Raw genomic sequence first — 25,392 nt, 5'->3', positions numbered from 1 at the left:
TTTTGAGGCAGCGACTTTGGATAATCCCTTCGATGGTGGGGAGGTCAGAGCAGGCGATGGACTGGGCAGTGTTCACAACTTTATTAGGTTGTACCACTGAAATAGTTGAATCCTGTATGTGCGATACTTCCTAACATCGTTCTCTACTTGTTTTATTGCCTTGCAGCAATCAAGATTAATTGTTTAAAGAGACAAACCAAGAATCCTGTTGCACTGTAGTTTGAATCCCTCAAATATAAATATTGGTAATCGGTTCTTACAATTGTTTATTCCAGAGCCCCTGCTTGTTTTGGCCAACCAGAGAGTTGGGTTTTGATTTTCTGATAACCGGTTAAATCTCTGGGTGTAAAGTTGCATTCTTCATCATGCTCACACTTTCTATCTTCTCTTGTATTTCTATCTCCCCTCTGTGCAGGTCCACATATTTACGCTTTGACTAAATGGGCAAAGTCTTGAGTATTGTCCCTTGACATAACTGCTGTGTGCAAAGTTTTGGTCAATCAACTATCCTAGATTCATGAGACTCAATGACAAACTCTTGCAAAATACAGATGTGTTGCTACTTCAATTTATTCACAAAGCACCTCTGTATTTACTTGAAATTAAGATTTTTAAGTGGAAATTTGTGATCTGAGATCATGCAAAATTAAATTGCAGTGACTGGTTGAGGGTAAGTGGTGATCAGATTACAGACAGAAAGTAATTAATTGAATTGGTTTTGAATAGTCGGGTCATATTTTAATTTGTAGGGATTTTTATTGTTCATTTTGGCATGGATTATTTTCAGTTTATCTACTAAGTTGCGTGGATCATTATTCTACCTTTAAATAAAAATGTAAAGACTAATTGATGAAATCATAATTTTGGCATCATGATTTCTGGTGAAAAGAACAAAGAACGAAGGCACCCTAGTGATTTGCACGTTTATACAAAACTGGCTGAATATGGTGGCAACAGGACTGAGGGATATTGAAAAAGCATCCAGTTGGAGTACATCTATCCTTTAGATGTTGTGGGAATTACGGAGACATGGCTGTAACAGGATCAGGGCTGAGAACTGAATATTCAGGGGTATACGTCCTATCGAAAAGACAAATAGGTGGGCAGAGGGGGTGGGGTGGTAAGGACGTTGGTAAGGAATTAAATTCAGTCCTTTGCGAGGGGTGACATAGAATCAGAAGATGTAGAGTCATTGTGGATAGAACTGAGAATTTGTACGGGTAAAAATACCTTAATGGGAGTTATCTACAGGCCCTCAAACAGATAGGGTGCAAGTTGCATCAGGAATTAAAATTGGCATGTAACAAAGATAATGCTACGGTGGCTATGGGAGATTTCAATATGCAGGTACACTGGGAAAATCAGGTAGGTACTGGACCCTAAAGGGCCTTTTCCACGAGCATGCGACTCCATGCGGCAAGAGCGACCTAACGTGGTCGCTTGAGCCGTATGGAATGCGGGGCTGGTCCCACTTCGATCGCCGGAGCCGTATGAAGTTGTGCGGGGCTGGTCCCAACATCGCGCGGGGTTCCGAAAAACTGACCCTGTTCAAAAATTCCGCGCGACAACGGCCTGCCGGCCCGCAGCCGCCTCGACGCCGTACGCACAACCTCGACGCCGTACGCACGTCTTGACACGGTACATCACGCTCGAACCTCACGTCACTCACTCGACCTCCGCGCGGCCCCCGCTCCCAGCTTGGTCGCGCTCGCCGCAGGCAGGCGTATGCTGGTGGGACAGGCCCTTAAGAAAGGAGGTTTGGAGAGTGCCTCCGAGATGGATTCTCAGAGCAGCTTGTACGGTTTGGTCGCGCTTGCCGCATGCAGGTCGCATGCTCGTGAGACAAGCCCTTAAGAAAGGAGGTTTGGAGAGTGCCTCCGAGATATGAACATTTAAATTAGGTGCAGGAGAGGCCAGTAGGCCCTTCGAGCCTGCACCGCCATTTAATAAAATCATGGCTGATCATCCATGGAGGCAGTATCCCGTACCTGCCTAAAGTTGATACCCTCTGACTCCCTTGGGGATGCAGGGCCACATCTAATGACAGGTCTTAAATATAGCCAATGAACTGGCCTCAACTACCCAAAGAGGCAGAGAGATTCCAGAGAGTAAGAGGCACTCGCTGCTGATAAAAAAGGCTCCTCATCTCGGTTTTAAAAGGATTTCCCCCTTATCCTTAAGCTGTGACCCCTTGTCCTGGACTTCCCAACATCGGGAACAATCTTCCTGCAACAGAAGGTAACTAAAAAGTCCAACCCCTTAAAGAAAGTTGTAAGGTAAGTTTCTATAAGATCCCCTCTCAAGCTCCTTTAATTCTAGAGAGGAAAAACCATAGTCTATCCAGATGTTGGTCCCATAAGACAGTCCAGGTGACATTATCAGGGCAAACAAGGAAATGGAAAACTCTGCACTCCCTCTATGTTTATGTCTTCCTTATTGAATATTTGGAGAAGGAAGACATAAACGCAATCTCCAGGTACTAGGGGACAGACCAATCTACCCTATAAGAACTGCAGTAAATTCACCCTAGTCCTATACTTGTGTCCTCTAGCTATGAAAGCCAGGGGCCATTCGAGGAACTTTTGAAAGTGGGGGCACCTGCAGCGATGACTCAATGACTGGTGTACCATGGGGTACCCAGGTGAGGGAGCGGAGCGACCCAATCGGCCACCGTTTAGATAATAATATGCTTTGTGTTGTTTTCATGACCACCAAAAACTGGGGGGATAATGGGGGGATATATCCCCCATTCAAAAAATGGGGGGATATATCCCCCATTTCCCCCCTTATAGAAACAACAAAAGGATTGGACACACTAGTTTCCGGAAACATGTTCCTAATGTTGGGGGAGTCCAGCTTACCATCGGCAACAGTTTAAGATATTGCCTTCAATTCCCTCATCCAGATCATTAATATATATTGAGATAAAAAAACTTTTTCACACAGAGACTTGTGCCTTTGTGAAATTCTCCACTCAGAAGGCAGTGGAGGCCGATTCATGCCATTGTGAAAAGACCCGCTAGATAGAGCTCTTAGAGCTAGCGCTTCCAAGGGATATGCCAGCCAGTTCATCCACGGGGTAATGACTGAATGATCAATGCCATGTGCACATTAAATTGCGGTACTAACTCGAATGGGGACCTTGTCGAAAGCCTACTTCTACACCACATGCCTATGTATCTAGAACAATATCCACGCTACTATTTGAGTCCTCGAAAAATTGCAATAAGATTCTGTCAGACAAGATTGGATGTAAAAATGATAATAGGTGACATTCTCCAATGATTTGTGAGGGGGACACTCTTGACAAATGTGCTGCTATCCCATCTTTAAAGGATTTCCAGCAGTTTTGGCCGAGCCCCTGACCTAATTGATGTTAGGCTAACTGGTCTGTAGTTTTCTCTCTCTCCCTCCCTTCTTAAAAAGTGGGGTTACGTTTGCTACCCACCAATCCTCTGGAACTACTCCAGAATCTAAAGAGATGGATTCTCAGAGCAGCTTGTACTGGAGCCTACAAGGGAGAACGGAGGTTAAAGCAAAAGAGAGACATGCAGTGGGAACGAGCAAGGCTTCCATAGTGGTGTGTAATGAACCGGATTTGATAAGTGAACTTAAGGTAAAGGAACCATGAGGAGGCTGTGACCATAATATGATGTTTTAATCTGCAATTTGAGAGGGAGAAGGTAAAATCGGAAGTGTCAGTATTGCAGTTGGGAAAAAAACTGGGACCATGGAGGCATGAGGGAGTAGCTGGCTAAAGTTGACTGGAAAGGGACCCTATTGGGGATGCCAGTGGAACAACAATGACAGGTATTTCTAGGAATAATCCAGAAGATGCAGGATCATTTCATTCCAAAGAGGAAGAAAGATTCTAAGGGGAGTAAGAGGCGAGCGTGGCTGATAAGGGAAGGCAAGTACAGCATAAAAATAAAAGTGAAGACGTATAACATAGCAAAGATGAAGCCAGAGGGTTGGAAAAACTTTTAAAGATCAACAGAAGGTAACTAAAAAGGCAATACGGGGAGAAAAGATGAAGTACGAAGGTAAGATAGCCAAGAATATAAAGGAGGATCGTAAAAGCTTCTTTAGGTATGTGAAGAGGAAAAAATATAGTTAAGACAGATGTTGGTCCCTTGAAGACAGAAACAGGTGAATTTATCATGGCAAACAAGGAAATGGAAAACTTGAACGGGTACTTTGTTTATGTCTTCAATAAGGAAGACATAAACAATCTCCCAAATGTACTAGGGGACAGAGGATCTATGGTGACGGAAGAACTGAAGGAAATTCACATTAGTCAGGAAATTGTGTTGGGTAGACTGATGCAGGGGCCGAGGAACATTTTTGAAAGTGGGGCGGCTGAGCGATGACTGATCACCGGCCTCAGGGGTACCCGGTGAGGGAGCGGAGCGACCAAGCGGGAGGGGGGGAAATTATTATTTTGTGTTGTTTCTTGACCTCCAAAAACTGGGGGATAATACAGGCCATCCCCCAACTCAAAAAATGGGGGGATACATCCCCCATTCCCCCCCTAATAGAAACATAAAATTATTAAAGGATTGGACACACTAGTTTCCGGAAACATGTTCCTAATGTTGGGGGAGTCCAGAACCAGAGGCCACAGTTTAAGAATAAGGGGTAGGCCATTTAGAACTGAGATGAGGAAAAACTTTTTCACACAGAGAGTTGTGAATTTGTGAAATTCTCTGCCTCAGAAGGCAGTGGAGGCCGATTCATTGGATGCATTCAAAAGAGAGCTAGATAGAGCTCTTAGAGCTAGCGGAATCAAGGGATATGGGGAGAGGGCAGGAACGGGGTACTGATTGTGGATGATCAACCATGATCACATTGAATGGCGGTGCTAACTCGAAGGGCCGAATGGCCTACTTCTGCACCTATTGTCTATGTATCTAGAACAATTTCTAAACATCTATTTGAGTAGATATTGCAAGCATGGCTGCTGGTTCTCCAAGTTTGGATGTAAAAATGATAATAGGTGTCATTTTTCCAGAGTGTGTGAGGGGGACAATCTTGACTAAATAGGTCAGTCCTAAAGGATTTCCAAAGTACAATATTTTGGCCGAGCACCTGACCTAATTGATGTGCGAGGGTGTAAGCGGGTGCCTAGATTGTCATTCCCCTTCCACCCCTCTTCATCTTGATGGTAATAGCCTGCTGAACCTCAGGGGTTTCCTGCTGTCACATGGAGAGGTGGAGAACGGAGGTTAAAGCAAAAGAGAGACAGTGGGAACGAGCAAGGCTTCCATCCGTTGTCTCTATCTTCCTCCTTTCCGTATCTCTCCCCTCACAACACTCTCTAGTGGAGTTTAAAAAGAGGTACAAACCACAGAGGTATATAAGCATTGTAAGAACTAAATTGTAATGTTTCATTGATTACAGCAAAAATTACTTTGGAGCATCAAGGTATTAATTTGCCCTTTGTTTCATCTATAAAGTGACTAGTACATAACTAAAACTCTGATCTTGTGCTCTTCCGGTTTGCAGGGTTTTTCTATTTGCGCAAAAACAGTACGCGATAGCGCTACGATTTTTAGCCAGGCTACTCGCCATTCTGTGCAGTTCAACAAGTTTTGTTTCCGATCAGTGGTATATTGTAAAAGTTATCAAGGTTTAAAAATCTTAAAAAACGCTCGTGCGCAGATTCCTTCAATCAGTCAATGGTCTCTTCTATGATGACCGGGATGGCGATGCCCCTTCCAGCCCCACCAGCGGCGGCGGCCTGTCCCACCTCACTCACAAGCTCCTCTCTCCCCTCCTCACAGTAACTTGTCTATTGTCTCCCCCACCACCGGCGACGGCTCAGTGGAGGCCCTGGCCCCGTCTCTCTCTCCCTTCTCTCTCCCTCATCACTCACCCCTCTCCCCCACCCTCTGCGGCAAGGGCATTCCCGTCTACCCGTCCTCCTGGGTCCGTCTCCTCTGCCGCCGCCGTTGTGGTAACTCACCCTCACGGCCTTCTCGGAGGAGATCTCCACCAGATCATCGAAACTCGTGGTGCCCACCGTTCCGAACACTGACTTCATCCCTCCCCCTGCAGCCCAGCGCCGGTAGTGAGCAGGCAGGCCAGCAGGATGCGTCGAGCGGCAGCTGTTCCGGAGTGGACAGAGGGAGGGAGAGTCGGGTTGCAGCGTGGCCGAGCAGTTTGCGTGGAGTTTGAGACACGGCCGTGCACACACACACCCCACATACACGCACCCCACACACACACCACACACACATACCCATACTGGTCCAATCGTCAAGTCAACGGGATCTAAACCACAGCTAACAATGAATGACCTGTGGAGGAAGGAACTGCAGATGCTGCTTTTTATGGAGGGAGGGAGCGAGTGACTGAGGGTAGGGGAAAGGAGAGAGAGGGAGAGGAGAGGGGAGGGATTGAGGAGGGGAGGGAGAGAGGGGAAAGAAGTGTGAGGGTGAAGAGTAGGGGGAGGGACTGCTGGGGGATGAGGGGAAATGAGCTGTGCCTGCGCAGTTGGGGGCTATGCGTGAGTGGTGCAATATTGCGTTGGGGGAACGGGTTGCATTGAGGGAATGGGTGAGTGGTGGAATATTGCATTGGGGAACAGGTTGCGATGGGGGACCAGGCCTCTTGTGTGACAGGGACCCAACGGGTCCCACTTAGTCCAGTGGTCAATTAAAACTGATTAAAAACTTTGTTTTTGTTTTATTTTGAATCGCTGCATAACCTTGATATCAAGCAATGGGTTACTGGGGAAATATGAGAAGGAAACTCACTGAATGATGTGGAACTTGCTGTCTGCCAGGGCTGCAGAGACATTTTCAAATAGGAACCGGTTGCACTTGAAAGGAAATAATTTGTAGGAATAGGGGGAAAGAGCAAGAGGGCTGGAACTGAGTTGATTGCTCTACAGGAAGTCCGCCTGTCAGCTGAATGGCCTCTTTCTGTCCCATAATAATTATGCAGCTCATGACTAAAGATTAATGCTGTAATGCAATTTTAACGGCAATACATTTTTTCCCCTCAAAGTGCTCAGCCATCATTTCTGAAAACATCCATTGTGTCCTGCTGTTCTTTAATCCACACACACTCCCTCTAGCGATTAGAACTGTACGTTGCAAACCTGCCGCTTTGGAGCATTGCCCTATGGCAATCTAATAGCATGTACAGTGCGCTCCATAATGTTTGGGACAAAGACCCGTCTGTTATTTATTTGCCTCTGTACTCCACAATTTGAGATTTGTAATAGAAAAAATCACATGTGGTTAAAGTGCACATTAAACATTAAAGGGCACAATAAAGGCCATGTTTATGCATTTTGGTTTCACCATGCAGAAATTACAGCAGTGTTTATACATAGTCCCCACACTTCAGGGCTCCATAATGTTTGGAACACAGCAATGTCATGCAAATGAAAGTAGTCATGTTTAGTATTTTGTTGGATTCAAATGACTGCTTGAAGTCCGTGATTCGTGGACATCACCAGTTGCTGGGTGTCTTCTCTGGTGAAACTCTGCCAAGCCAGTATTGCAGCCATCTTTAGCTTATGCTTGTTTTGGGGGCTAGTCCCCTTCAGTTTTCTCTTCAGCATATAAAAGGCATGCTCAATTGGGTTCAGATCGGGCGATTCACTTGGTCACTCAAGAATTGACCATTTTTTAGCTTTGAAAAACTCCTTTGGTGCTTTAGCAGTATGTTTGGGATTGTTGTCTTGCTGTAGAATGAACCGTCGGCCAATGAGTTTCGAGGCATTTGTTTGAACTTGAGCTGATAGGATGTGTCTGTACACTTCAGAATTCATTGAGCTACTACCATCAGCAGTTGGATCATCAATGAAGATAAGCGAGCCAGTACCTTCAGCAGCCATACATGCCCAGGCCATAACACCCCCACCACCGTGTTTCACAGATGAGGTGGTATGCTTTGAATCTTGGGCCGTTCCTTCTCTCCTCCATACTTTGCTCTTGCCATCACTCCGATATGTTAATGTTCGTCTCATCTGTCCACAAGACCTTTTTGTAGAACTGTGGTTTCTCTTTTAAGTACTTCTTGGCAAACTGTAACCTGGCCATCCTATTTTTGCAGCTAACCAGTGGTTTGCATCTTGCAGTGTAGCCTCTATATTTCTGTTCATGAAGTCTTCTGCGGACAGTGGTCATTGACAAATACACACCTGACTCCTGAAGAGTGTTTCTGATCTGTCGGACAGGTGTTTGGGGATTTTTCTTTATTATAGAGAGAATTATTCTGTCATCAGCTGTGGAGGTCTCCCTTGGCCTGCCAGTCCCTTTGCGATTAGTAAGCTCACTAGGGCTCTCTTTCTTCTTAATGATGCTCCAAACAGTTGATTTTGGTAAGCATAAAGTTTGGCTGATGTCTAACAGTTTTATTTTAATTTCTCAGTCTCTTAATGACTTTCATTGGCACAACTTTGGTCTGCATTTTTAAAAGACCAAAGGTGCAAAGACTGGAAAAGTTTCTTCAAAGGTATTTGATCTTACTTGATTGTGCATGGGTTGAAAGACTGTGAAGGTTGCAATCTCCCACCCCAGAAAGGTGCTGTCAAGGCAATTACAAACACATGTGAAGCTTGTCCCAAACTTCTTCTACATGGTGAAAACAAAATGTTTAAAAAATGCGTAATGGACAATGTGCACACATGCCTAAAGTTGCAGGAAAATACAACAACCTTGTTCTATTCATGGCTGATCTCCAACTCACTTGATTGTGCACGCCAGGCCACATTGATTGCATTCGTCGAAACAGGAGAGAATTCGGACCATGTGAAGGTTGCAATCTCCCACCCCAGACAAGGTGCTGAGAGCTGTCTTATGCCTGCATTAAGGAGGCAATTAAACATACCTGAGCAATTACAAACACATGTGAAGCCATGTGTCCCAAACAGGAGATGGTACCCTGAAGACCCTGGGGGGAACTATGTCTTATACTCAAATCACAGCTATAATTTCTTTCATGGTGAAAACCTAAATGATGGTTTAAAACACCCAGGTGGCCTTTAATAAAACCTGACAATGTCTGCACTTTTTTGCCACCAAAGTGAATAACCCACATGTGATAATTTTTCCATATTACAAATCTCAAATTGTGGGCAGCTAGCACTGCGCCCCCAACATAGACATAGAAAAACTAGGTGCAGGGGCCTGCAGGAATTTTCACACTTCTTTTTTATTATTTTTAGTGCGTTAGCCTGATCTGTTTTGTGGGGTGGGGGGGGGGGACCTGGCCCTCCGAGAACCTCCTCGGGCCTTTCTGGCGGGCCAGAACATCAGATTTGGCGCAGCGCTGGGGCGCTGTCGGAGCGGAGCGGGCGATGCCTTGCCTGGATCGCCGCGCTGGAACTCCAGTATGCTGGGACCGCCGATAAAAACATCGTGGAGCCGTGGTTCTGTGGAGCGGTCAGCTGCGGCGCTGAACTTTACATCTCGGAGCCTGGGATCTTTCGCCGAGATCGCCAGTGAGTGAAGCTTCGTTCAGCGCGGTCTGTTGGCCTGGAGGCCGCGGTCTCCGGTAAGAGGGCGGCCGTTCCTGGCACCCCAAGCTGCTGAGGGTTCTACCGACGCCGGAGTACCATCACCTGGCGAGAACGGCCGGGAACATCGGGCCCCGTAACGGCGACTGTGGAGGCCTCAATAGGCCCGACTCTGGGTGGACAAGAGGATGGGGACTGGACTTTGTGCCTTCCCCCACAGTGGGAACCTCTGTGGGGGGATGTTTTATGTTTTAATGTTAAACTTCTTGAATGCTATGTTGTATTTTTATTAGTGTGCTGCAAGGACATCTGAATTTCCCCTGAATAAGAGGATTAATAAAGTAATAATCTAATCTAATCTAATGTTGCATTCAATTCCCTCATCCAGATCATTAATATATATTATAAATAGCTGGGGTCCCAGCACTGAGCCTTGCAGTACCCCACTAGTCACTGCCTGCCATTCTGAAAAGGACCCGTTTACTCCCACTCTTTGCTTCCTGTCTGCCAGCCAGTTCTCTGTCCACATCAATACTGAACCCCCAATGCCGTGCTTTAAGTTTGTATACTAATCTCTTATGTGGGACCTTGTCGAAAGCCTTCTGAAAGTCCAGATATAACACATCCACTGGTTCTCCCTTATCCACTCTACTAGTTACATCCTCGAAAAATTCTATAAGATTCGTCAGACATGATTTACCTTTCATAAATCCATGCTGACTTTGTCCAATGAATTCACCACTTTCCAAATGTGCTGCTATCCCATCTTTAATAACTGACTCCAGAATTTTCCCCACCACCGATGTTAGACTAACTGGTCTGTAATTCCCCGTTTTCTCTCTCCCTCCCTTTTTAAAAAGTGGGGTTACATTAGCTACCCTCCAGTCCTCAGGAACTACTCCAGAATCTAAAGAGTTTTGAAAAATTATCACTAATGCATCCACTATTTCTGCAGCTACTTCCTTAAGTACTCTGGGATGCAACTTATCTGGCCCTGGGGATTTATCGGCCTTTAATCCATTCAATTTACCTAACACCACTTCCCGGCTAACCTGGATTTCACTCTTGGAGTATCCTGGAGTACAGAGGCAAATAAATAAATGATGGGGCTTTGTCCCAAACATTATGGAGGGCACTGTTAAATATATGACATGGAGCATGAGCAACTGCCCAGAAGTGTCTGAAAATAGAATTTGGCTCACGTTGACTGTCATATTAAGCAGCAACAGTTGTCCTGGTGTGACCTTGTGTGTGTTGTAAGATAGTCTTTCTTTCTGTGAGTAATGGGACTAATCTCGAGGCTGAAATTATTACATGCTTTAAATTTTTGCAAGGAGAGTAAATAATCCAAACTGCCATCTATAGTAAAATCAATCGTAAATCGAATGATCTGAACTTTACTTGTGGTATGCGGCCATTGATGGAAGGCCGGTATTTATTATCCATTCCAAATTGTCCATGTGATGGTGATGAGTGGCTGCCTTGATCCTTTCCAGTCTCCTGGTGATGGTTCTCCTGTTGCGTTATTCATGTTCATAAGGTCCAGGAGCAGAATAAGGCTATTTGGCCCATCAAGTCTACTTCGCCATTCAATCATGGCTGATCTATCTTTCCCTCACAACCTCATTCCACCTGCCTTCACCCCATAATCCCTGACACCCTTTTTTGGTTTGGTGTCCAAGATTTAGGACTGGCAACAGTAATGGAGTAGCGGTGTGTTTTTTTTTTCTGCAAGATGGTTTGGGGATGATGGCACCACAACTTGGTGGTGAAATTAATTATCTACAATCAGCATTTACTTTTTGGAATTCTTTCAGGACTCACCTCAGTACTAAATTAATTGCAATTATTTTTGAGATGATCAAATAACGAGGTATTAATTAATCAGACCAGAGGGACTGGGAATTGGAAGTCACTTGAAATCCAAAGCTAATAAATAATAAGGGATATGTCAATAATTATTTTACAAGCTGCTTTGGTTTGTTCAATGAATAGATGACCCACACAGGCTCAACTTCAGTCTCTGTGATTCTCACACTGTTAAGCTAAGCCTGGGAGCAAATAAGAATGCACTTCAGTGTCATTGTTTGGAGATGAGCAAGGTCAATATTCAAGAACCTTTCAAGAGATGGTGGGCTGGAAGTTGAAGCAGAGAAATAGACTCAGATCTACAGTGCCCTCCATAATGTTTAGGACAAAGACCCATCATTTATGTATTTGCCTCTGTACACCACAATTTGAGAATTATAATAGAAAAAAAAATCGCATGTGGTTAAAGTGCACTTCATCAGATTTTATTAAAGGATATTTTTATATAGTTTGGTTTCACCATGTAGAAATGACAGCGGTGTTTATACATAGCCCCCCCCCCCCCCCCCATCTCAGGGCACCATAATGTTTGGGACACATGGCTTCACAGGTGTTTGTAATTGCTCAGGTGTGTTTATATGCCTCCTTTATGCAGGTATAAGAGAGCTCTCAACACCTAGTCTTTCCTCCAGTCTTTCCATCGCCTCTGGAAACTTTTCTTGCTGTTTATCAACATGTGGACCAAAGTTGTGCCAATGAAAGTCAAAGAAGCCATTATGAGACTGAGAAACAAGAATAAAACTGTTAGAGACATCGGCCAAACTTTAGGCTTACCAGAATCAACTGTTTGGAACATCATTAAGAAGAGAGAGAGCCCTGGTGAGCTTACTAATCCCAAAGGGACTGGCAGGCCATGAAATCTTCTGCAGACAGTGGTCATTGACAAATCCCCAAACACCTGTCTGACAGATCAGAAACACTTTTCAGGAATCAGGTGTGGATTTGTCAATGACCACTGTCTGCAGAAGACTTCATGAACAGAAATACAGAGGCTACACTGCAAGTTTCAAACCACTGATTAGCCGCAAACATAGAATGGCCAGGTTACAGTTTGCCAAGAAGTACTTAAAAGACATGTGTTCAGTGTTATTCAGAGCTCAGAGAGACGTGACCCTCTCGCTTCCTCCATCTTGCAGAGACTGAGTGAGACACACCACTTCCGGGTTTAATAGTCCCTCCACCCTCCCACCAGCTGGGGCAGCAGAGAGAATGGCAAAATGTTTTAAAACATTAATATCTCTCTGATTTTTAATCAATGGGAAAAATCCTCTGCTCTAGTCCGGCGGAGGGGGGCTCTGAGTGCGGTGGCCAAAAATGACGGCCGTAAGTGGCGTTGTTCTCTCGGAAATCACATCACAGTGAGTCAAAAGTGGTCAAGATCTTATTTTTAGTAATATAGATTAGTGCAGTTTTGGTTGCCAATTTTAATTGATGTAGTTCGTTAATGACTCTTTGAACAAATTTTGTAGAATGCTGTAAATAGATTGCTCAACTTCCAACTTATTGGCCAACTCTGTGGAAAGTGTTGGCAGAAGTCTCAATGTGGCATTTCTGAAACCCAAGTGGTGCTGATGGTAGGACAAGACTATATGCAGGCAAATGGGATTCGTTTTTTGTCTATCTTCAATGTAAACCAGCATCTGCAGCATCTGCAGATCCTTCCTACACATGGGTTTAGTTTTAGCACAGATACAGGCCCTTCAACCCACCAAGTCCGTGCCGACCAATGATACCCTCACACTAACACTATTCTACACACACCAGGGACAATTTACAATTTTACCGGCCAATTAACATACAAACCTGTACGTCTCTGGAGTGTCGGAGGAAACCAAAGAAAACCTATACAGGTCACGGGGAGAACGTGCGAACACTGCACAAACAGCACCCATGGTCAGGATCGAACTTGAGTCTCTGATGCTGGAAGGCAGCAACTCTACTGCTGTGCCACCGTGCCACCAAGGTTTAGTGTAGGGGCAGAAACGGTCTGGCAAAATAGCACGTTTCAGTGCTATACAACTGATTCTATCAGGAGAATTAAAATAAACTGTGGAAAGACCAGATAAAAGCATAATTAGAGGGCCACAATTTATAAATCACAACTTTTGGCCAGACAGTGAATGCCCTCAATTCAAGGTCTGTAATTACTGAGTGTTAGAAGAGCAATATCTTAACATCTGGACATCACAGGAATAATTTATTTGTTTATAGTGGCTCTTCCAGCTGTTGTACATCCTTCCCGCTCAAGATAACTTATTTTGTGTTGGTATTGCAATGTTCCATTTGTAGTTGACCTTGGCCGTCACCTCTGGGTTGTTTTTTTTGTTTTATATAGCCCTTTCAGGAAAACTCAACAGGTTTCCACAATTTGACGGTGAATTGAAGGAGCTCTGTACAAGCGCTGTCAGTGCCAACACCACAAAGGCGACCCTGTATTCACTGAATGTATGGCGGTACTGGTGTGTAACACGCGAGCTGAAGCATTATATGGACATTACCAAGGTAAGTCATTTGAAAATTAATTTTAATTATGTTCACAGTGCAGTCACAGACCTTTCTGTCTGCCTAGGTCTGCTCCATGTCTTGACCTGTCTACTCCATGCTGGTGTTCCAACTGTACACAAACCTCTAATTATCCAGAGGTTTGAGTATTTAACATACTCACATTGAATTTTGACCTGGTCTATTTGGAATTATTGTTTCAAGTTTACTTTGCTGAATAGATTTTATGCTTTGAGGTCCCTTTGTGGTCATCTCGATTTGAGAACTGTATGATTTTATCATCTACCTGCTTCAAGCACCCATGATCATCTTTAATGGTATAAAGAGGAGGTTTACAAAAGATAAGCGACCATTGTTGCTCAAGTATAATTTGACCAAAATACTAAACGGCTTTCCATCTGACCTCCGGCAATTTGATGCCAAGTACTCAGGTAAACGTAATCAGCTTAAAACCACCCATGATGTCTATTTTCGCATGTGGAAAGACACCCTCTACTTTTCTGATCTAACTACCTGTGGTGTCTTGACTGTGTTGTGTGAAATTCTGAAAAAGATCAGTAGTTTGTAATATGTTTAACTCAAAAGTTTATATACTGGGAAAGCACGATGAGAAAAGAGACCAACAATTAAGGATGTTAGGAGACGAGATAAATCGATTTATCAGGTGTAAACTCCACATGAAACAGGAGGTTAAACATTGATTAATGGTGAACTGTTTCATAAGTGTAAAATCCACATGTAACCATTGTGTCATTGGAATATAAAATGCCATGGATGATGTGAATCTTTGAAACACTTTGGGTTATCTCCGAGTGTTCCCCCATGCGCACTGTAAAGGCTTTGAATTATCTAACTTGTTTGAGAAATTCACCACTACTCTACAAGATGTCTTTGTGTCTGTTCCTATCTGAGCTATCATTAAAAGGGCAAATGGGCTGCACGTTAAGGTCAGATACAGGGTGCAGGTTATTCCCTCCAACAAGTTGGGGTTTTCAAGGCCTTAACAGTGTGCACTGGAAAACACTCGGAGAGAACCCAAAGTGTTTCAAAGATTTACAGCACCAACTTCATTTTGTATTTGCATGACACAATGGTTACATGTGGATTTTACACCTTTGAAACGGTTCACCATTGACGAATGTTTAACTTCCCATTTCCTGTTACATGTAGAATTTGCAACCTGATAAATCTATTTATCGCCTTTCCTAACATCCTTAATTGTTGGCCTCTTTCCCGTCGTGCTGTCCCAGTACATAAGCTCTTGAGTTAAACATATTACAAACCACTCATCCTTTTTCAGAATTTCCTACTTCAGACTGTGTCAGTGCAAATCTGTTAATGGTGCGATGAGAGAAGTTTGGAAACACTGCAATGAGTCGGAAGGACAGGGCAGGTAACGATGTCCAAAGAGAGAAACTCATGCACATACCACGACTGTCCCAATTTTGTTGGATCAGACCTAGTACCTAATTTGAGTAAAGTTGGTAAGATATTTTGTGATGAGTCTGATTGGTGGCATGGTAATAGTGGAATTATCTCTGGCAAAGGCTGAGGTGGTGGAGAAAGAAAGGGGATCAAGTGGTGTTCCAGACTGGTGTCTCACGGTAACTAAAGGGGTACACGAGCCAGGTCGGGATCTCAAGTTTTCTCCTGGACCAATTAACCTACTTCCTGCCTCAGCTGATATTTGAAATGCTGACTGGCATAAGTGACAATGAACCCTAATCATTAACCAGTGTGCATCTAAATGGGAGGGGAGTGCCGAGAGGGGGAAACAAGCTGAAGGAGCCATGCAGTTTCGCCAATTACTTGCAAATTTCTCTCCTTTTAAAGATTCCACCCGCGAAGCTCAACGAGCTGCTGGAGGACTTCTACGTAACCGTGAGAAAGACCGATGGCTCCGATTTTCTGGCCACCTCCCTTCACGCAATCCGGCGGGGCCTGGATCGTGTGCTGAAGAACGCCAATGTGGGCTTCTCGGTAGGTGACGCCATCTTCAATTCCTCCACCCTGAAGCTCAGGGACAAACTGAGGATGCTGAACAAGGCTGGCATGTCCGGCTCACGATCCAGGAACATCATCTACTTCACTGGTCAGGACGAGGAGGAGATGTGGCAGGCGGGCTACCTGGGTGACACCAACCCAGTGGCTTTGCTCAGCGTGGTGGTGAAGTTCAACAGCCAGTACTTCAATATGAGAACCTTGCAGGAGCACGTAGACCTCATGTATGGGGATATCGAGCTGCTCAAGGACACAGAAAACAGGCCCTTCTTTGCACGGACTGACATGGTCAAAAGAGAGAGCAAAGTCTGCAGCAACAAGCTCTGCTTTGGGCAGGTCTACCATGAGCATTCAGAAGGACTCAAGAGGTGTCCATACTGCCTGCTGTATAAATACATGTACACCCATCGGCCTCCTAGCCAGCGAGATCCTAAATCTCCCTTTTATCTCGTAGCCAGAAAGGATTTCTCCCAGCTGGACAGCGTCTGGTTTGAGGAGCAGCGAATGGGCCTCCGCTCTCTCAGGGCAGTGGTCCCCAAACTTGCAAAGAAAGTACGGCTTGAGCAAAGCGAGAGCTTCACATTTGTGTCCTTCACTCAGGCATCTCTCCTCAAGCCAGGAAAATTTCTTTCTACTGACAGCTGAGGAACGCCTGTGGCTTTGGACCAAAAGAGTTGTTATAACCATAGATCTTCTAAATACTGGGGATGGAAAATAACAATCAGGCTAGCAGATAGAAAATGAAACACAATGTGAATTAATTTGGAAGGGGCAATAGTTAGTTATTTAATCATCCATAATCCTTTTGTTGCAACATTTTCATTACAGGTTTGTTTTTCTAAACGACAATTGTGACATAACCTCTGTAAAATAAAACTGAACTGCAAACTATTACCGTGGGGAATTTGGTGAGGATTGGAATTCCCTGGTAAGTAGTGGTGAGTAACGGAGTGTTATTTTTAAATCAAATTATTCTCTTTATCTTATTAGAACAAAAATTACAAGCCAGCAACTGTTAACTAGGCCTGTGACGAGGTGCTAATAATGTTCACTGTATGTAACCAGTGTGTTTCTGAAGAGATCCCTTCAAGATCACAGAGTTTATTAGAGTTGGCAAACTTGAATGATGAAGTTACACATTGTGATTATTAGAAAAGGTCAAAGGCTGAATATCCTGTGGTGAATGACCCACCCACTGGCTCATCAAGTCCTTTTCCACAATGACTAGTCAGGAGTGTGATGGACTACTCTCTGCTTAGTGGCATTCCGGACAAAGTAGCCCATTATTATTGTCACCCCATCCACTGAATTAATACTCCCTTCAACACTGTTGCACTGTGATTACATGCGCAAAATCTATAAAATTCACTGCAGTTACTCATTTCAGTTGCTCTCTAAGGAGCTCCCAAAGCTGCTGAATCTACCATGAAGGACAAAACAGCAGGGAGTAAGAACAACAACATCTACAGGCCTCCACACTATCCTGGCGGAGTATATCATCATTCCTTTGTTGTCACTGGGTCTAAATCCTGAAACACCTCAGCCAGCAACACTGGCAGTGTCTTCACCTGAAAGACTGCAGCAGTTCAGCAGCTGGTAGGTGGATTAGGACAATAAATACTGGCCTTGCCTGTGACACCTATATTACAGACATGAAAAAAAACCCTACTTATTCTCCTCTTGAAAGACTAAAACAGAGATGATATTGAGTTTGCTGGATTTAAGGGTGTAGTGTTGAAAGGAAAGAAGATGCTTATGTAAAGGGACTAGAGTAAATTTATGAATAATCCAAGTTATTTACAGGGAACGATCAAGATAAAATTGATTAACCAAGATTACTGACATTAAAGGGATCTAACTTTTCTTATATCAGTCTACTATACATAAATATTACAACTCCAGAGGATACTAAACTAAATTCTCATGTATGTGTAATAAAAACATCTACTTATACATGATAATATCCAGCTCTATGTCGTCACTACTCCCTGACCTCTCCACAGTCTCCGACATGCTTCTTGCCTGACACTTACTCACGGACGAACAGAAATTTCTGCCATATTATTATTGGAAAGGCAACAACCATTCTTTTTTTGTCTGCTTGACATTTTGTTTCCAGACACTGACTCCATCCCCTTTCTGACCAGTGTCTAAGACCGAACAAGGCCAATCGCAACCCCAATTTGATCCCAAGCTGAGCTTTCAACCATAAAGCCGCTCTGTAGCAAAACCTCCACCGTGTCATGATCACCTGGCCTCCCCTCCTTCTGCTACTGTTAGCTCTAAGTTGTTCTAATGCTTCCTGGGTCTCATGAACTTTAATGCATCTAATCTCTCTGAATTTGCATTGAGTTCCTTTCATCCATTGCTCCTTTGTTTCCTCATTTGCTTTGGCTCCAATTCCAGTAATTATGTTTGATGGTGAAATCCATCCATGACCTTCTCCTGCCCACCACCCACCACCCACCATATATCTCTGCAACATTTTTCATTCTTGCTGCACCAAGTTTTTGGTGCTCTGATTCTGGCTGGTTGCATAGTTCCAATTCTGATGAATCCACCCATGCAGGCCATGCCTTCATTTGCTTGGCTTTGGACATCAGAATTCCTCAAATTATAAGCCTCAAAGGCTTTTTGCTCTTTCAAAATGCTTCATAAACCCATCTCATTGGTCCAGTTCTAGGTCATCTGTCCTTCTGTATCTTGCCGTGGATTCATGTCAAATCTTATTTGTTAATGTTCAGTGAAGCACCTTGCGACATGTTTAAGGGTATTATAAAAGCTCAAGCTAATGTTTGAATAAATGGATTTTAACCACAGTGATGGTTTGAATTAAACCTCTCCTTCATTTCAAAGGTTGAGTGGGAACTCTGGGATCTTGCTGAGCATGAGGTGGCTGGAGAGAATATGCAATTCTGAGAAATTCATGAAGTGCATGCTCCATGTGATGGGTTAAATGAGAAGCTACACAATGAAGAGAGAGAGGTGAGGTTTACAGGGGCTTCTCAGTAGTGTGAACTTTCAGTGCTGAAGACTAATATCGCCTGTGTGCAGTACAGTAGGGAAGGGGAATACTATGGTGTGGAAGTTGAGACAGTTCAACAAATTGTAGAAATGCCAGGTTCATGGGGATCATAGGAAGGGCTGAATGGGTGTGTCTGTACCCAGATGCTAGAGATCATAGCTTTAGGGCAAGAGGGGCAAATTTAATTTGCACAGATGCCGGGTGGTGGTGGTGGTGGAAGCTGATATGATACTGGCATTTGAACGACTTTTAGATGGGCACACATGCATATGCAGGGAGTGAAGGGGTATGGATTACATGCAGGAAGGATTAGTTTAAGAGGCATCATGTTTGGCACAGATAATGTGGGCTGAAGAACCTTTCCCTGTGATATAATGTTCTATGATGTGTTATCTTCATCTCCCAGAATAAAGAACAATGCTGAATGGGTGAGGGGAAGGAATTGACCAGAAGTTACAGACCACATTGGATCCAAAGATTAAGATTAATTAAAATGTGGATCTAAGGTATCCATTCTGGATATCAAGTTTCCCAACCACCAACATGCTGAAACTGAGATATGGGTTTGGGAGATGTTTCTACACAGGTCTCTGAAGATGATAAGATGAGTTTAAAAACTCCTGAAAAGGGTTGGGGGTCTTTGGTCTTCACTATAGATGCATATAATGTAAACGCAGGGGAGTTGTCAACAACCTCTAGTGGTGCTCCAGTTAAATTGCCTTGGCTGACTCTTGGCACCAGACGTTTGAAAATATGTCAACACTTTGGAGAAGGTGCTTGTGCAGAGTTGATGAAATAGTATTGGATGGAAAAGAATAGTTAGACAGTAAGAACAAGGTGCTGTGATGCTGCTACTTTGAATAATATATAGTGATGCGGAGATAGAGGCAGAGAGGTTTTGGTCAGCAGAGAATCTAGATTTAAGGCAGCTGGCCAAACTACTGGAGGTGACATAAGGGAAAATATTACTCTGTGAATATGGAGGTTAGTGGTAACAGACTTAATAATAACTTTAATAATTTGCATCTACACTTTGCTCAAAACTTTGCAGGGCTATGCTGAAAAAGCAGTGTAGTAGGATTAACTGAACAGATCATAAAACGAGCAGTAAAATGGGTCAAATAACATTCTCCATGGTATCATTCTGTAATGCTAGCTGGCAGATAATTTAAGATTACGGTTTACTTTCCGCAGAGACCGCTCCCTCCGCAACCCCCTGGCCAATTTGCCCCTTCCCACCCAAACCACCCCCTCCCCTGGTACTTTCCCTTGCAACCGCCTACTGTCTCCGCCTCTTCCTTTTTTCTTCCCCCACCCCACCCCTACATCAGTCTGAAGAAGGGTCTCGACCTGAAACGTCACCTATTCCTTTGCTCCATAGATGCTGTCTCACCTGCTGAGATTCTCCAGCATTTTTATCTACGTAAGATTTACATCCTGTATGTTTTGTCACATTACTGTGATTGTTTTGTTTATTTTCATTTTGATGTACCATCCTTCTATAAACCGTACAGAATCTATGATTATCAAAACTTTAATCTCTTTTCCTCCCCATTCAGATAGAGATCTTTGGCAGGTTCTACTCTCTTTGTTAGACCATGTAAATTAGTTAATCTATGTTAAATCTGCAGACTGATACTTTACTTAACAGTGGGGAATCTGAATACCTGGAAGTTTTCTGCTGAATAACTGGAAAATGGAGTATTGCTCACCACTGCAAGTATTTTCGAGTTTGTGTGAGCAGTCTGCTAATTGCTTTCAGCTTACTCTCATCTCCTTGTTGTATTTCTTACTTGGAATAGGACACCATTTTATTTTCTTCCCTGCCAGAGAGGAGTCTTGTGACATTGTATTACTAAACAAAATCTCATGAAAAGCCCAACTTGTTCCGGAGTGGTCTCCTTTTTGATTTCATTTTTTAAATTTAATTTATGTCATCCATTTAAAATGTCTATGCCAACGATTTTGATTTTATCACAGTAAATGTTTGTATATTTCTTGTGACCTTGAGTATAATTTAAGCTTCAGATAGTTTTCCATAAGATTTTTGCCACAAATTGGCCGGTTAAAGATCAAAGAAGTATAGAACAGAAAAGATTTCCATTTATAATGTGCCTTCAGTGGACTCTTGTTAGCCCAAAATACTTTTCATCCTATGAAGTACTTTTGAAGTGTTGTTGTGATGATGCAGGAAATACTGCAACCATTCTGCAAACGGCAAGCTTGGACAATCAGTAACATGACAACAATCAGATGATCTGTGTTCTAGTGATACTGATTGAGGGATAAATATTAGCCCAGATCCCAGCTGTTGTATGAAATAGTGCCAGAGGATATAGTCCCATCCACTTGAGAGGATTGTGAGGGACTTGGCTGAGTCTATTCCAAATGAGAGCACTCTGACAGGGCAGCACTTGCTCAGCACTGCACTAAGATGGCAGCTGAGACTTTATGCACAGTTGGGAGTATTGAGACCAATCATTACTTTGGAAAGGGAGCAAAGGCTCCAGCAGGCGTGTAAGCATATCCTAGAACGGTACTCCAGATTTGTCTTTTAAGTTTTGCATAGTGATTGGAGGGGCTGAATTTGTGTTCCTTGGATAAAAGAAAGTTAATAGATCTAGCCATGAGAATTTTTGACAGCAGAAATGAGTAAGAGGTCTTTCACCTTAGAGAAGTATCGGTCATTGTTTAAAGATGATTGGCAAAGAAAACCATTTATCTTGATTATTAAAAGTAAAGAGAAATAAGGAATGAGACTTGCAGTTCTTTTCAGGAATGCATTGCCCAAAGGTTCAAAAGATGTATTACATCCATACATAGAGGAAAATATTGTAAGGCTGTCAAAAAAAAAAAGCAAAAGTGGATTTAAATGGATTACTCTTTCAGTGCCAATGCACAGATGATTAATCCTACTGTTACTTTCTATTTTTTATAGAAATATACTCTGGAAAATATAATCCTAAAATAATTAAATACATTTCTATCATAGAAACTATGATCCTTCTATCATCCTACCTCTGCACCACCCTTACTCTTCCTCATCCACTCTGAAATAGGATAAGTGCAACGTTTTGAGATTCATCTGATAAAACTAACAAACACCAAATATCTCTATTGTGATGTACACTACTGATTTGACTGTCAAGCTTAATGGGCCTGTCCCACTTGGCGATTTTTTAGGCAACTGCCGGCAACCGTCATAGTCATAGCAGGTCGCCGAAAAACCAGCGACAACCTATGTCATCCTGGCGACAACCTACGACAGCACCTATGTCAGGAGAAGTCAAGCTACGCTCATTGGCATCAAACCTACTGTTGCCAAAAAAATTTCAACTTGTTGAAAATTTAGCGGCGACCAGAAAGACACTACAACTTTTTGCATGACTGAGGAGACTATGCCCGGCGACCACTGGCGAACATGTGCCGACAAGCTACTCGCCTGTAGTTGCCTAAAAAATTGCCTAAGTGGGACAGGCCCATAAGGAGCATCTTGGAAGAAGAATCTTGCCTTTGCAGATCCACAATTGCATTACCGCATATCTTTACAATTCCTATGTTGCAGCAGTGATTAACTTGGAATAACTCCTATGTCCTGATTTTGTTCAAGATATCATATGTAAATCTTGTTCATTTACAGCATATGCATGTATTTCACCGTCAATGTTATTTATAACCATGGGTGGGAGGAGAATGTAATCATAACCCTTTTTATTTTGGAACAAGCTTGTATTAAAGAAACCAAAATTGGAAAAAGTCTGCATAGAAAGGTTGAAAGTAGCCTAGAGACACAAGGGCTACTCCAGCACTGTGTGTTTTTTTTTTTAAGTTGCCTTTGTTGGAACATGGGAATTGTTAACACTGAGCAAAACCTTTCTTCAATGGAACATTTTTACAGGTCTACATGACCATCCATGCACCCTAACCTCGGCCCCTGTGAAACAAGATATTCCCCTTGTACTCGCTGCCTCTACCAGGGATCATCCTCTCCTTTCTTGGGGTAATAGCGGTGAAGCCGCAAGCCTCGTCTAAGCAAATCAAACTCCACTGCCTTGATTCTGCTGAGTAGAAACTGATCACGTGACACTTCTGCTTAAGTGGCAATGAATGACAGCCACACATGCTTAATGCTGATAGTTTAATTGTATTCTTGTGCTTTAATTATGAGAAATTCCTTATAAATTCATTAAAAATGAGAGGAACAGTGGCAAGAAACATTTGTTTAAATGTGGAAATGCTTTTAGAAATGTAATGAGGCATTCAGATACAAAATGAAATAGCAGGAGCAAGCTGTTTAGATCGAAGATTAACACAAAGCGACCCTTCTTCAGACTCTTGACGCAAAACGTCACCTGGCCCGCTGAGTTACTCCAGCTTTTTGCATCTATCTTCGGTTTAAACCAGCATCTGCAGTTCCTTCTTACACAAGCTATTTGTGTACTTTGCCATTCAACATTATCACAGCTGATCATTTACCTCAGCTATATTTCTCAGCACTAACCCATTAATCCATTCACATCCATAAGATCACCTCTAAGCCTCCTACACTCCAAGGAATAAATTCCTAGCCTGCCTAATCTCGCCCTATAGCTCAGGCCCTTAGTGCTGGCGACATCCCCATAAATCATCTTTGCACTCTTTCAGTCTCCAGCTCTACATTTAAACTCATGCAAATTTCCATTCCTCATTCACTCAACCAGTTCTCCACTATTTCTGGGAGGTTTCTGCAGCTCTTTCGATGAGACAACGTGTTTAAAGTAATTATTTCTACCTTTCTCACTCCACAAGAGATCCACGTTAACTGTCGCTAACATTTTCTCTTTTTGCAAATCAATAGAAGGTTTTGATGTCTTTTTATGTTTCTTACAGGATTACTTGTACTTTCTTCTCCTTCCTTATCTATATCGTGGCCCTCATTTATAGAATGCTGAGCAACTTTCAATCCTTGGGCTTTACTGCTCGGCAACATAGCAAGCTTGTCCTTTGATCTTGTGCTATCTTTAACTTCTCTGGTTAGATGCAGCTGGGGCACTTTCCTCTTGGGATTTTGGGCCTTAGAGGGATATATAGTTGTAAGCTGTGATAATTCCTAAATCGTAGCCATTGCTTATTTGTCATCCTGCCGTCAGAGTCGAGTGGATGTAATTAGAGCTTTAATTCTAATCGGTGTTGACTTGAGAGAGGACACTGACACGTGTTTGCTTTTCCTGCAAGTAGATTCAGCGAATGTTGCCAACATGATATTGTTGGTATCTTCCTAATGCTCTGAGATTGGTTGTCATCTCAGGCAGTTCTTTGGGATTGAAGACGACTTTGTTACATTCCTGTCCTTTGGGGGTTCATGGGACCTGCCGATTCTGCCACGGACTGGGCAGGATGTTCATGATGGCAGGGGTAGGTGGGCAGCTTGTGAAGTGATGCACTCCTGGCTTTAACAATATGGGCTTCCGTGTTTTTCTAATGCATGAAGTTGTGTCTTGATGCCATCCCAAATAGTCCGCCACCATTTTTGGCAATCGCAAAACAGACTCCCAGAGTTGGTGCGGTTATTTTCACAAGGTGGTTTGACGACATCCTTGAACCTTTTCTTTTGTCCGTTTATTAATTTTTATCCATGACCGAGCTCAGAACAGGATGTTTGAACACCGTGGCCTGCTGGATGAAGCCAAGTGTAATGAGGGGGTTGGGCTGGGAGACAACTGTCATTGGTTTGCTTATCCTTCCAGTGGCTTCACGGATATTCTCAGGGCCCCTTTAGGGAAAAACACCTTGCATTCCCACTGACTCCTCGGAGTCTCCAACCCATGACCCCTGAAATTGGAGGGAGAGCTTTGTAGAAAGGTATTGAAAACGTCAAGTCTATTTATCGGGCACTTGGAAGACCAATATAAATGTTGGAAGTATCACCCCATCTTCCAAGCTCCCCATCTGTCTATCCTGCCATTCCCCTCCCCCCACCTTTACCACAGCTTTATGCGGCCATTACATATTTGCATTCATCAGCCAACTCACAGCCGACTGGATTGGAATGGAAGTATGTCACTTCCATAGCCCACAGAATGTGCTTTAAAGCAAAAAAACAAAAAACAAGAGTAAGTAAGTTTATTGGCCAAGTATTCACATGCAAGGAATTTGCCTTGGTGCTCCGCCCACAATAAACAACATGACATACAGTGACAGTTACGAATCTCAGAAAACACTAAACATTAATAATAATAAAACATTAATGATAAAACACCATTGATCAAGCATGTGGACCAACAAAATACCAGATCAAAGGGAGGCTACAGATTTTTGGCTGTTGAGTAGAGCAACTACTCATGGATAAATACTGTTTTTCAAAATATTGTCAAAGTAAGAGTGTTTTATCCAACATTTAGCTGCTGAGATACTCATGCAGTGCTGGTTGCAGAGGCCAGCACTCTTGGTTTGGGCCAGGTATCTCGGTACAAGAATCAAAGCCCAAAGGTGAAGACCTTGTAGCTGGACTTCTGACGAAGCAAGCATTCACAAGTTCAGGGTT

At 43.3% G+C, this 25,392-nt stretch overlaps 1 protein-coding gene across 1 annotated transcript in view; it reads left to right on the top strand.

The window, feature by feature from the left end:
- LOC129695456 (uncharacterized protein KIAA1958) overlaps positions 1-24,616 on the top strand; it is a 96,433-nt gene extending 71,817 nt beyond the window's left edge. The window contains exons 3-4 of the mRNA XM_055632431.1: positions 13,677-13,843; positions 15,677-24,616. Of these exons, the coding sequence (XP_055488406.1) occupies positions 13,677-13,843; positions 15,677-16,489 (980 nt within the window). The 3' untranslated portion in view covers positions 16,490-24,616. The remainder of the gene's footprint in view (positions 1-13,676; positions 13,844-15,676) is intronic.
- The last annotated feature ends 776 nt before the right edge of the window (positions 24,617-25,392 follow it).

The sequence above is a fragment of the Leucoraja erinacea genome, chromosome 3 (assembly GCF_028641065.1).
Source record: "Leucoraja erinacea ecotype New England chromosome 3, Leri_hhj_1, whole genome shotgun sequence".
In the NCBI taxonomy this organism is placed as follows: Eukaryota; Metazoa; Chordata; class Chondrichthyes; order Rajiformes; family Rajidae; genus Leucoraja; species Leucoraja erinaceus.
This window is presented reverse-complemented; position numbering and strand designations above follow the sequence as displayed.